At 37.0% G+C, this 13,135-nt stretch overlaps 1 protein-coding gene across 1 annotated transcript; it reads left to right on the top strand.

Annotated features, from left to right (window-relative positions):
* The first annotated feature begins 6,413 nt into the window (after positions 1–6,413).
* rgs1 (regulator of G protein signaling 1) lies at positions 6,414–11,593 on the top strand. Its single transcript, XM_036597119.1, has 4 exons — positions 6,414–6,461; positions 6,891–6,970; positions 9,161–9,327; positions 11,417–11,593. The coding sequence occupies exons 1-4, from the start codon at positions 6,427–6,429 to the stop codon at positions 11,591–11,593; spliced, it is 459 nt and encodes a 152-aa protein (XP_036453012.1). The 5' UTR covers positions 6,414–6,426.
* Positions 11,594–13,135: the final 1,542 nt, after the last annotated feature.

Raw genomic sequence — 13,135 nt, 5'->3', positions numbered from 1 at the left:
ATACTTACCCCAAGCCCTCCACTTGAAGAGTGACCCCTTGACCTTTTAGAGGAATACTTCAAATTTCCACAACTTTCCCCAAATATAGTCGATCAACCAGGATATCCTGGGTTGCTACATTAGTTTTGCACTGGAAGCTCATATAAAAGATTTCTGGTGACATAGACTTACATGACTTGTTAGCTACATTAGCCTCATAGCTCCAGTGCAGAACTAAAGAAGGCAGCTTTAGACACCAAACATGTCTTGGCTGGTCGAATATATTTGGGATAAAAATAATGTAAATTAGATTGTTTCCTGTGAACCATTCCTTTAAACACTTCAGATGGCTCTACGTTGTATTTGAAAATAAATGCATTGGTAGGATGTGTTGGCAGGCTAACCTGCAAATCACAGGTACAGCTTGCATATGCACCATTTGGCAAGATTTCTGTCACTGAATTTATAATGCATTCACAAATCTCTTGTCAGAGCCAATCATGACTTGAAGGGCAATTCCACCCATTTCCACAATTTACACCGTAAAAAATGGTATCTTGTCAAGTGAAATGATCTTAAATGTAGTTAAAATATATTTCCCATTTTGAGATGGTTTTGCACTTACTATAAGATTATCTATTTTATTTCCAGACATTTTTCACTTGTTTCATGTAATTTTGTTAAGTAAAAAATTGGCTTGATTTAAAATGGTGCATTGTAGAGAAACATACTGAGTCAGAATTGTTCACAGTGGTGGTAATAGGAACCAGACGTCTGAAGTGAAAAGCTATTCGTGGTGGTGGGTACATGCAGGGTGTTGTAAGGCGGACTAGTCCCCATAGAAAATGTATTTTTTCAGATTTACAACTGTTTTACCATCATCAATATTACATATAAAAGTTAGTGATGCACCAAAATTTCGTCCACCAAAAAACTGACAAAAACGGTCACAAATGGCACTTTCAGTTTTGGCCGAAAGAGAAAAAAAGGCTTCAATTTTTGACAGCTAAGATAAAATAGGCCTACAACAAAGTGTCAAAGTCTAACATGTTACATATAATTTCAAAGCTGATAAAAAAGAGTAACAGTGATTAGAAAACACTGCATTTGTCCTGTGCTGGTCAGCGCACATAGTTCAAACAGTTTGAGTGGCAGTAGATCAACAGTGAAAATTTCAGTCATGTGGAGCTATTTCTGAATTTCTGTGAGGGACATTAGACAATGAATTATAACCTCTTCTATGCTGAGTATGAAGAGTGGACCCAAAGACCTGGTTTGAAACGACTTGAAAACACAACAATAGAAACATAAAGGAACATTTCCACTAACATGCTGACACTATCGGTTCTCGGGAATGATGGATTTCATGGCACATACAGTAGCCATCATTTTACAAATGTTATTAGTAACACTTTATCTTAAGGAACATTTATTGGGGCTTAACTAAGGTTTTGTTCTTTGTTCATTGAAGCCCAAATGAGACAGTTCTAAATGGTATTCAGTATCCCTTAAGCTTTATTTATTATGACCTGTATTAGTGCATAATTAGAGGTAATATTATTGGTAATAATAATAATACTTTGTTGAGATCTTTTTTGGTATTGTGTGTCATCTAAATACACCACACTGTATAATTGGGACTGTTGTATTCCTATAGGGTCTATAGTGCCAAGTACATTGTCCTGGAGTCCATTGTCTTTTCAATGTAGTCCAGGATGAGGCTTAATCCCCCAGGAAACTGATCCCAGAAGTAAAACTAGATTGTGATTGATGAATACTTTATGCTCAATAGTTTGCATAGCAAGGTCTTAACAAAGTGTATATTATTACAACTAATAATGCAGCAATTATTGATTTTCACATAACAGACCTTCAGATAGGGCCAGAGTGGGACTTGCTTTCAGACCGGCCTCATTGCTTTCATGCAAAATAACCTTTTTCTAAAATCTGCACATTTTCATCTTATTCATTTTATACTCTTATTTACTATTGATATGCTACACTAAGCTAAATAGGGTGGCTAGCTAGTGATAAAATGAAAACTGGCTAAAGCTTTCATCTGAAATGTGACAATCATGACAGTTAACCTGCTACAGAACTAATGCTAGCTAAGTAAGTTAAGATCACCTGCTCGGATATGTCTTCATCCTCCTTAAGCAGCTTTTTTATTCTTGTCCTCTCAGCACCAGCTTGTCTTGCCACTGCTGTCCATCTTCACGTGATTCAAGTATAAAAACTTCTGAATTTGTTAGCTAGTCTCACTAAGCTAATGTTAGCTTCTTATTCGATTTCCATTCCATCCTAAATAGTGAAGCAGTTACACACTAGGGCTCATTCAGGTGTCTGAATGTAATGGCTACATCATTTAAGGTGGAACAGGAAATGAGAATAAGAAGGTAACTTCAGATTGACATAATCTCAAACCGCTACACGAGACTTAGTTACCAGGGCTGTACCACTGGAAGTGGGAGCTGCTCATTTAACACTCAAAATACTTCAGATATACACTTGGATATAACATTTATAGTTTGTCAGAGTGTTCTTGTCCTTATACGTGTGAGTTTGTACATCAGCTCGCAGTAACTGGCCAAAAAATGTTTCTGGCCCACTGGGAATTCTCTTAACTATCCTGATTACACTGCCACCAACTGATACATGAACAAAGCTTAACCCCCTATTATTGCTACTAAGGCTTATTATACAGCAATTACAGGGACTTCAGTGCAAAGCTGTTCTTAGTTTTCTTAGCTGTGACCCGTGTAGGTTTACTGGTAGTTCTAGCTCCTATCGCCACCACTGTAAAGAAATCTGAGTCTCTACAATGAACCATTTTGCAGCAAACCCCTCTACAAAGCTGCACTGTAATGCTAACTAATCTGTTAGCACTAGTTTCTGTACTTGTTTACATCTCTGCATCAAGCAAATGCAGACATTTTGAAAAATTAGTGGAATTCCCCTTCACAAGCTCCTTGATGCAGATGAATGTTCTGTAGCAACGGAAAATGGAAAATAACATATGACACTGCACATGGCCGCATGTTGACATCGAGCTATGAGCCTGATGTTTTACAATAGGCAAATAGGAGGAGACAGGGTGATTTCAACCCCACTCGATTTGCTTAGGACCAGATTTCCATTCAGAGATTTTAATATTACGCGTTTGATTCGATTATTTGATTGACGGCTTTTTGGGTACACTGACCAACCAAATGAGACCACCACATTCATTTTCAATCAGTGCTTTCTAATCCCACAGTTCCATTGCGTTGCCTGTGTAAGTGCTTGTTCTGAATGCAAAGTGATTGCATTCTCTTGCCTAGTATATTAATACAGATTGTACTACTGGAGTGTGTTCTCTTAGGAGAATGGCAAAAAAGGATAAAGTTCGAGACCACCCTTCATTTAATTTCCAGTCAAAACAGCCATTGAGTACACGTTATTTATTTTTCAGCAACAGGACAAAAGCAGAAAACATACTTAAAGCTGCACTATGGGTTTCTTTTGTTAAAACTGAAGGAGTCAGAAGAAAATAATACACTAAATTATGGTGTGGGCGCACTGTTGTGAGTCGCCAAAAAGAAGGTAAGGCTCGATCTTTAGGCCTCAAATGCAAAATCAGCATTATACTGCTGAAGATGTGATGATAAGAGCAGATAATAATCTCACGTTCTTCACCAAGTATTGACTGAGTTCTCGTTGAATACTCTTTCAATCATCAGATTCATCCCCTCGCAGGTGGAGTCCAATTTACAACCCACATTACAAAGTGTTCTTCCAAACACTGTGTGCAATTACACATTTCCAAATCCCCAAATCTTATATAGTGCAACTTTACACAAAATGACTTTCAAAAACTAAATATAACATAAAAATATTCAGTATTTAGTTTGTTTTTAATGTCTTTATCGCAGCTTTCAGAGACTTGTTTTCAGATAGTCCTCAAAGAAAAGTTATTGTTTCAAAAGTTATTTTACCATCACCAACATTACATGTAAAAACTAGGAATACATTGAAATTTTGGCCACCAAAAATGGCCTTTCAGTTCCTGAAACAAGGGCTAAATTGTTTAGAATATCAAATATGCCTACCATAAATGCCAAAATCTAATATTTTACAAATAATTTTAAACCTAATAAAAAAGAGAAACAGTGATTGCCTTGTGCCTCATGTGCTGATACATTCAAACAGTTTGAGCAGCAGAAGATCAACAGTAAAACTTTCAGCCATGCAGAACTTTTTCAGAGTGTCTATGAGAAACATTAGACATTTAAAATCTCTGTTCAGTCTGAGCATCAAGTGCAGTACCAAAAAGTTTCTCCACTACAGGTTAGATTCCTCAACATCCCACACAATATGCAGAATTCAGCTAAAAGAAATCCGCATGGAAATTTTTCCACATTTACAAAGTTCAGTCTTAGAAGTTGGTTTAGCATTTTCTGAAGTCAATTCAAACACATTCAGTGGTGTTGAGGTCTGGACTCTGGGGTGGTCAGTCCATTGTTGAGCTTCTTTGTTTGATGTGTCCGTCTACTTTTCTCAGTGAGGTTCTTCTTGAACAGCTACACATCCTTTCAGACCCACAGCGCTGAGTCGTCTTCTCACAGTGGAAGGATGGACAGAGACACCTGTGGATGTTTTCAGATCTGAAGCAGCTTGATTTTCTCCTCTCTCTCAGAGATGAAAGCTTTAAGTGCTGTTTATCTGATGGGGGCAGTTTTGGTGTCTTCCAGGTCTTCCAGGTTGTTGTTAGGAGTCCCATTTTCTCTATAGCTTTTAAAAACTTTTTGAACTTTTTCTCATATATGTGTATTATTTTATATCTAATCTCCTCAGAAAGATCTCCTGAAAATGCAGAACTTGTACTTAATGTCTGTTTTGACTGAAAATAAAACAAATAAAGAGTGGTTTATGACTTTTGCACATTACTGTATATGACAGTATTTGCCATTAGTAATGTGTCGTGCGCATCCATCAGAGTGGCTCAAGAGGAAAGAAATGAATGAACTGTGATTGTCAGCTCTTTAATGAAGGAAATGGTTCTATCCAAAACCATGAACACTCAAAGAACCCTTTGCATATTAAAGGGTGAACAGGTCCTTCGGATTGATGGCGAATGTGCTGTAGATGGTTCTGTATAGAACCTTTTTGAAAAGGATTCTACACAGCACCGAAAAGGGTTCTTCTATTAATACAAGCTTGACATCGTAACAATAGCAGAACCCTTTTGGTGCTATATAGAACCCTTTTCAAAAAGGTTCTACATTGATCAATCAATCTGAAGAACCAATTTTTCATGCGAAGAACGCTTTAATTATGCAAAGGGTTCTTTGAGTGTTTATGGTTCTATATAGAACCATATAGAGCCGTTGTAAAACCATCATTTTTGTGTGTACATAATCAAATTGTTAAGATGTAAACAAAGTCAATCAGAGTGGTTTGGCGTAAAATGCTCCATTTTAGAAAAATGTACATAATCAGAATTGTTTACAGTGGTGGTGATAGGAACCAGACATCCAAAGCATTTAATTTAGCCTCTAAAATCTCCCTCATGGAAAATTTTGACACAAAGTGGTCACAAATACACTGCTTCATACCTGAAACGTTATTTTACAATCATTTTAAGATATATTTTTGGTCTAAAACTTATATTTTTGAAATCCACTAATGGCAGAGGGGTACATGCAGGGTGTTCTAAGGCAAAATAGTCCACAAAGAAAAGCAATTTTTTCAGATTTTCCACTATTTTTCTATATAAAAACTCAGAAAACAGGTGTAGGTTGACTGGTGGTTTTAGTAAATAAAACGGCTGTAAATGTGTTGTAGACAAGGTGACTCCTGGTTCCTATCACCACCACTGTAAAGAAATCAGAGTCTACCGTCTACTGAATGACTTCGATCACATCTCAGTGACTGAATTATGCAGAAATCATAATTCCCCTTAAACTTGAATAGAAATGAATGCAACTGAATGCCCTATGTGTACCTGATGAATTTGTATGAATTAGCAATTTACCAAAAGCAGCTTAACAGAATGATTTAGAAGGCTTCAGATTTTCCATTTGCTGTCCTTTTCCAATTCTGCTTTTCTAATGATTTTTGTAAATGATGCCTCGTCCTGTCCTATTAATTCATATCCCCCCAAATGCATCACTCTGTCTCATTTTACAATGATGTTTCAGTAATGGATCGGCCTCCTTTATTTAAAGCATTCAATCTCACAGCTCCTCATATTAACCCCCGCGTTCGCTGGCCTGAACAATATGGACGCGTTTACCATGGCGTCACCCGGGCCTTGACTTAGTCGCTGAGGCTTCCCCACAGGCCCTGTGGTGAGGTGACCCTCCCAAGTGAAGCTTTGCATGTTGATTTCCATGTGTTCCATACATGGAGGTAAGCTTGTTTAGACCCTCCACAGTCCCACACGCTGGCAGAGCGGGCAGCAGCCAGATGCTAAGGACCACAGTGGCAGAGATGGCCATAAAGTGAGTTTGTTTGGGATTCAATTTGCATCACTTACTGCACTTGGAATGGACCTTAAAGCACTGATTAAAATTGCAAGCTTAAAGTTTGCTGATGAGTCAATGGAGCAAAGATTTTTGGTTGTACTTTGTTGGTATTTTTAAGGAAAACCTACCATAAATAGAATGTAATTGTACTGTAAACATTATACAGCTTTAAAATTTAGCCTGGTTAACTTGAAATGTCGATTTTATTGAAGTTAACAGAAGAACAATGTGTGTTTTACATTGTTTAACTTTTATTTGAAGTGGAATTAATAAATTTCATGCTAACCAGTTTACTTTTTTAAGTTTAAAAGCTACATATTTTTTACAATAGTTTTACTGTAAGGTAATAAAAGTTATGCAGTCTATATGACTAGTGAAAGATCTCAATGTAATTTTCAAGGGTAGATTTTGTTGCTTTTCCAAGGACCCCCTTGAAGATGCAGCGTCCTGGAGTGAGTCTATCGAAAAGCTGTTGGGGTGTAAAGGTAAGAAACTGACCATGTATTGGCGTAAAATCCCAGGCTTATTACATACTAAGGCTTATTACTTAGTACCTACAAGGACGTCAATGCAAACTAATGGAGCTATTCCTAAGTTATGAAGTGTGTAATAAAACTTTGGGGTGGGAAGAACCTTTGGTTTGAGATGTAGACAAAGTCGTTATATAGCTTTCGTTACAGTGGTGGTGATAGGAACCAGGGGTTGCCATGTCTACAACACAAACATAGCCATTTTATTTACTATCCAAAATGATCAGTGAACCTACAGACGTCTTTGGAGTTTTTATATACAATGTTGATGGTAAAATTGTGATAGCTCATTTTCTTCAGGGACTATTTTGCCTTCCAACGCCCTGCATGTATCCCTCCAACATGAATGGATTTTTAAAAATAAGTTTTAAGACCAAATCCTTGTTACTAAACTGTCATAAAACAATGTCTCATGCATAAGGCAGTGTATTCGCAACCACTTCATGAAATAGCCTTCTGTGAGGGAGCTTTTAGAGGTGGACTGGTTCCTATCACCACCACAGTGAACAATTCTGACAATTAGTTTCTCTAGAATGGAGCATTTCACACCAAACCACTCTGAATGACTTTGTTCACATCTAAACCATTTCATTATGAAGAAATGTAAAAAAAAATGGGGGTTTAAGAATTCTTCAAACATAAAACTCCATAAAGATTTGTACATTAATACAAATAAAGGTGCTAGAGAGAATGTGAATGTGTGATGCCATAGAAGAACCACTTTTGGTTCCCTAAAGAAACTTGCAATATTTCAATATTTAAACACATTTTTGGAAAGATGTGTGAGTGAACCGTTTTAAAGTTTAAAGAACCTCCACATAATGTAAAGGTTCTAGGAGGAACCATTAAATTGTTGTAGATTGCTTAATGGTTCTTTAAAGTTTCCAAACTGTTCCCTTTTTCAAACGTAGCACTTTAGGGAAGCAAAAGTGCTTCTTCAATGGCAAAGAATGGCAAAGCAGTACAGTCAACTAATCGTTACAAGGTTTTATATAATGTCAGGTTATAGCCTGTTTTGGTGCAATATAGAACCATTTTTGAAAAGGTTCTTCAAAGAATCATACACAAGAGGTTTTCCAGCATAGAGAAGAACCATGTATCCATGCAAAAAACCACTGACTTTACCAAAAAACTCTGGAAGAACCACTTTTTTAAGGGTGTACAGAGATACCAATTGGCAAAACTCTTTATAAAATGGGTCAAATGTACCGGATCAATCTTGGTTTGGAAATTTTGTACGCTATTCTGATGTTTTGATAAATGTTTGGTTTTTAGCACTTTTTAAGTCAGCTTTTTGCAATACACCTCACATATAACCCCACATAGTGTTTCTTTTACTATTTAATGAATTATATAATTGTAATAATTAGCTATTATTTCCAGTCAGAGCGCAGAATTTATTAAAGCCACCAAACAATGGGATAATCTGTCAGGGGAAACCATTTTTGCCATAATTAAAAATATTTTGCGTTATTTCGGCAGTTAAACTTGGTTCTTATTAAAAATTAATCTGAAAATCTGAAAAAAATGAAAATGAGATATCCCAGATTAATGAGACACTAATGTACACTGAATGTAAAAATTAGTATTTTCACAGTCAAAGTACTGTAAATTTTAATTCCTGCTCAATACTATGTTTATTTTAATGGCTGTTACTCTCATTTTGATGGTAAAGTACTGTACATCAGATAGTATAGTTGGACTAGTGAAACTGTTTAATTACAGAGAAAGTCTTTCTAAGAAATGAAATGACCAATTTTATAGATTTTTACCATCATTTGAGAAAACGTAGTTTTACCGTTTTTTATGCCTCAGGCTTCAGGCAGCACATTCTTAACCACTTCACATAATTTTCTGTGAGGGAGCTTTTAGGGAGAGACGTGTTTACTATCACCACCACTGAATGAAGCATTGCACATGAAATCACTCTTCTCGACCATTTCTCATTATGCAGGCGTTCTGAGAAATCCCCTTTAAAAGGTTCTTCGTTTTATTCAAATCTCAGTAACAGTATTCAAATTTGAGTTTTCCATCTTCTCAAGGTCACAGAGATTTCATTACTACAACAACCCCTTACAGTGTCTCCACAAAGGCCTTTGCCTACATGGTTTCCCTTCAGAATGTGAGATCTTTTCTCTTTTGCAGCTGGGCAGCTGGCGTTCCAGGAGTTCCTGAGGTCCGAGTACAGCGAGGAGAACATCCTGTTTTGGCTGGCCTGCGAGGAGTACAAGAAGATCAACAACACACCAGAGATGATCATCGCAGCTAACCGCATCTACTCCGAGTTTGTGCAGGTGGAAGCGCCCAGACAGGTGGGTTACAGTGCGATTACTGCAGCTGCTGCACCGCATTGCAGAGAAGAGGACAGTGACTGGACATTGTTTTTAGAAGCTGTGAAGTGGTTTCTTAGCAGTGGTATCTCATCGCTCCTGTCAGAACAAAACACTGTATCTCCAAAGTGTTAACTTTACAGGAGAAGGAAAAAACATACTTTACTTTCAATGTAAGTCAATGGAACCAGACGCTTTTCCAAGTAATTTTGGGCCGTTTCTTTCGGTCCATTCATCATGAAATTTATACACAATGTAAAGGGCAACAGGCATTTTCAAATTATGTCAAAAACTGAAAAATGAATATAAACGTATGTATATGTATTTTTTTTCCAAACCAAATTCAGCAGCTTCCATTCCACCTTAAATAGAGCGGTATCCTATCTGGCACCTATATAGGCCTGAATGCAACTGCGCTATTTAAGGTGGAACTGGAATTACAAATAAGACCCCAACTTCAGCTTCGTCAAATGTCTCAAGTCATTTGTCTCATAATGCATCCCTCACATTCATTCCTCTGGCCTTCAGATGTTGCTGGAATTTGGAAAATTTTAGCCATTAGCTTCAGTGCTAACTGGAACCTGTCTTGTTCCGTACCCAAGGCCCACAGTGTTATCTGAGGCACCTGACCGAGTTAGGCAGCTTCTCAGGTGGTACGATAGGAACGTTGTTGTAATCGGTCTGGTGTCCGTGTTTGTTGCAGTGGACTATACAGTGAGAGGAGATTGAGGGTCTGCTGCACTTTCATTTGAATTGTGACCGAAACCTCTATGAATAAGCCATTTAAGTAAAAAGGGCTAATGTCAGTGTTTGGACTTTGTACGTTGCGTTATCTGCACTTATTTGTGGCATAGCGGTTCAACGGTTATGACAAAGCCCATACCTGAGGAAGAACTTCAACCAGTACACCGGATAAACCAGTATACCACCATTACTACTCAGCTAGGTCAGAAAAAATGGACACCACAAAAGAGCGTGAAAGCATTGTCTGAATATGTAGATTTTATAGTGCCTAGAACTTGGTATTAGTAGTTTGTGAATGTTCACACTACACCACCTTCAGAAGAATTTTGAATATTAAACTTAAGTAGACTAAACTGTACAGGTGTAATATTAAATGATGCAGGAGTGTAAGATGGCAAAGGGAATTACTTGACTAATAAGCTAAGTTAGCATTGTTTTGTGATTGTCTAGTACTGGGTAGTGAACAAGTTCAGTATACTAGTTCAAATTCTTCTACATGTATGAGTTTTGCCATAACCATAACACTGGTATGCCATAAATAAACCCAGATTTAAGGTTAGCTTGTTTCGCTGAATGGCTAGTGGCCCATCTAGCTGAATGGAATCAGGAATGTTTCAGTAAAAATAATGAAGTTCCACACCAGTTTGTGGTCAAGGGAGCAAACATTAGCTTAGAATATGTAAAGAATGGCCAGTCTCTTGGGGTTAGCCTTTACTTTTTTTTACCTGTTAGCCATTCTTCTGTTTCCATGATAGCTGTAAACACATATGAGACAAATGAGTTAGATGTGAAACAACGTTTTTGCCATAATTAAAAATATTTTGCATTCACTTCAGTGGTTGAACTTGGTTCTTATTAAAAAGTGAAGGGATATCACAAATTAATAAGCCACTAACCTACACTAAATTAAAAAAAAGCATTTCTACGGTCAAAGTACTGTAAATTTTACTTCCTGGTCAACACTGTGTTTATTGTATTGGCTGTTACTGTTATCATGAGGTAAAGTACTGTACTAGAATAGTTGGATTAGTGAAACTAAGAAATGAAATGACTATAATTTTACAGATTTTTACCATCATTTGAGAAAACATAGTTTGACTGTTAATTAAAGAGATTTGTACAATTTTTTTACATAAATAGGTTTAGTTAAGCATCTAAAATGCTGTTATTTTGGAAAAAAATGATATAAATACATCATGCCATGATATACATACCAAACCTGTCAGAAATTATGGTTGCTGGCATATGCATTTTTGGCATATTGGTGAAAAATGTACCATTTCTTTACATGTGAAAACTAAATTGATGTCTGCGATTCATTTTCCAGATCAACATCGACTGCGGGACCCGCGCCAACATAACGAAGAACATCTCTGAGCCGAACCTCAGCTCCTTCGACACGGCACAGAAGCTGATCTTCAGTCTTATGGCGAGGGACTGCTACCCCCGGTTTTTAAAATCTGACATCTACCAGTCTATTCTACGGAAAGCAGACAAAAGCTGACTTCTCTAGGAGAGAAGCACTTTCTTTTCAGAGTGCGTTGTGTTCCCAGGTAAATGCACTTTCACGTCCAGTCGGAGCCGAGATCCATCAAGTTGTATCAAAAAAGTCATTCTCAAAAGGTGAAAAGTTCAGCAGAGGCATGCAGTGCTCTTCACTGCAGGTCATTATGACTTATTCCCCTCCAGAGAACAAATAGCAAAAAAGTCAGGCAGTTTAAAAAGGACTTATCTTAACAAAATGTGCTCAGGTCAGTCATGAATCCTAACTGTGTGCCAGTGTGGATCTTTTACCTGGTAACTAGCGCACTTTCTAAAGGAAATGTCACAGCGTGTTGCATATTAACACTGGCAAGTATCACTTCTGTGGACCATCTTATATTGTACAGCGACATGCAGTTTGCTGCAGATTGTATTAGTTAGCATTACTAGTACAGCTTTGTAGATGAGTCTGAAGTGTGGTGATCGGTTAAAAGGGGAACTCCACTGATTTTTTACTTTCTGCGTAATACCAGCATTAAGATATAAAGTCATTCCGAGTGGTTTGATGTGAAATGGATCATTATAGAGAAACTTACTGACTTAGATGTCCTTACAGTGTCCGTGATAGGAACCAGGCGTCGTGACGTCTACCACCCACACCAACAGTGAACCTACATGTCTTCTTCCTTGTTTCTACACTCAATGTCCATTTTATTAGCTCCACTGACCATATAGGAGCAGTGCGTGGACACAGTGTTTAAAAACTCCAGTAGCACTATAATACTAGCATTTAAATATGAGCATTTTAAAATGTTAACCCTCTATTGCAAAATGTTGCCTCAGGGCAACAAACTCATTTTCCTCACTTTACAATAATATTATACATATTTTGAGGCAATGATAGGGTTAACAATACAGGGAAGAGTTTGAGTAAGTCAACAAAAAGCATGTACTTGGTCATACTATCTTATAGTGGGCACATTTAACCTCTTTTTGAACATCCAGTATCAGTATTTTTTTTTTTTTGTTATAAGAATTTGCAGAAATACGTTTGTTGCCTAGAAGCAACTTTGTGCGACAGTGGAATGGATTTAGCCAGTTACAAGCCAGGTCTCACCACATCAGGGAACACGGCTCTGTATCATTTCTTCCCATTGTTGCATAATGTTGCCACAAGGCAACATACTCCCATACACACAAATTTTTTGTTCCAAATGGTTTTGAATTTCATAATCATGAAAAAATAAATTAAGGAGGATTTCATGCTAGAAAAGTGAATTGAACATATATATATTTTTTAAATTGCTCTTATAATTTGTGCAGTAAAGGGTTAAAGAACGTTCACTTCAGTACATAATACCTTATAAAGCATTATAAATACTCTTGATGAGATTTAAGTGGTGAGATAATCACATTGAAATAGTAATACAGGACACAATGTAGTAATTTGCATATATATTAGAACTGCATTATAGTCTGTCATAGTGCATTACAACATTCATGTTTACATTCATATGAAAAGATATAAAATGTGTTATGAAATCTTACAAAGTTATACACTCTT

Source organism: Colossoma macropomum, unplaced genomic scaffold, assembly GCF_904425465.1.
Source record: "Colossoma macropomum unplaced genomic scaffold, Colossoma_macropomum, whole genome shotgun sequence".
NCBI lineage: Eukaryota > Metazoa > Chordata > Actinopteri > Characiformes > Serrasalmidae > Colossoma > Colossoma macropomum.
The sequence above is the reverse complement of the archived record's forward strand: the minus strand, read 5'-3'. Positions and strand labels throughout refer to the sequence as shown.

What these genes read in the sequence shown, in the direction of transcription:
- rgs1 (XM_036597119.1), top strand. Translation starts at nt 6,427, where the DNA reads ATGCTAAGGACCACAGTGGCAGAGATGGCCATAAA. An exon ending in GTGGCAGAGATGGCCATAAA is followed by an intron (nt 6,462 to 6,890) that starts GTGAGTTTGTTT and finishes TTTCAAGGGTAG; the next exon opens with ATTTTGTTGCTTTTCCAAGG. An exon ending in AAAGCTGTTGGGGTGTAAAG is followed by an intron (nt 6,971 to 9,160) that starts GTAAGAAACTGA and finishes TCTCTTTTGCAG; the next exon opens with CTGGGCAGCTGGCGTTCCAG.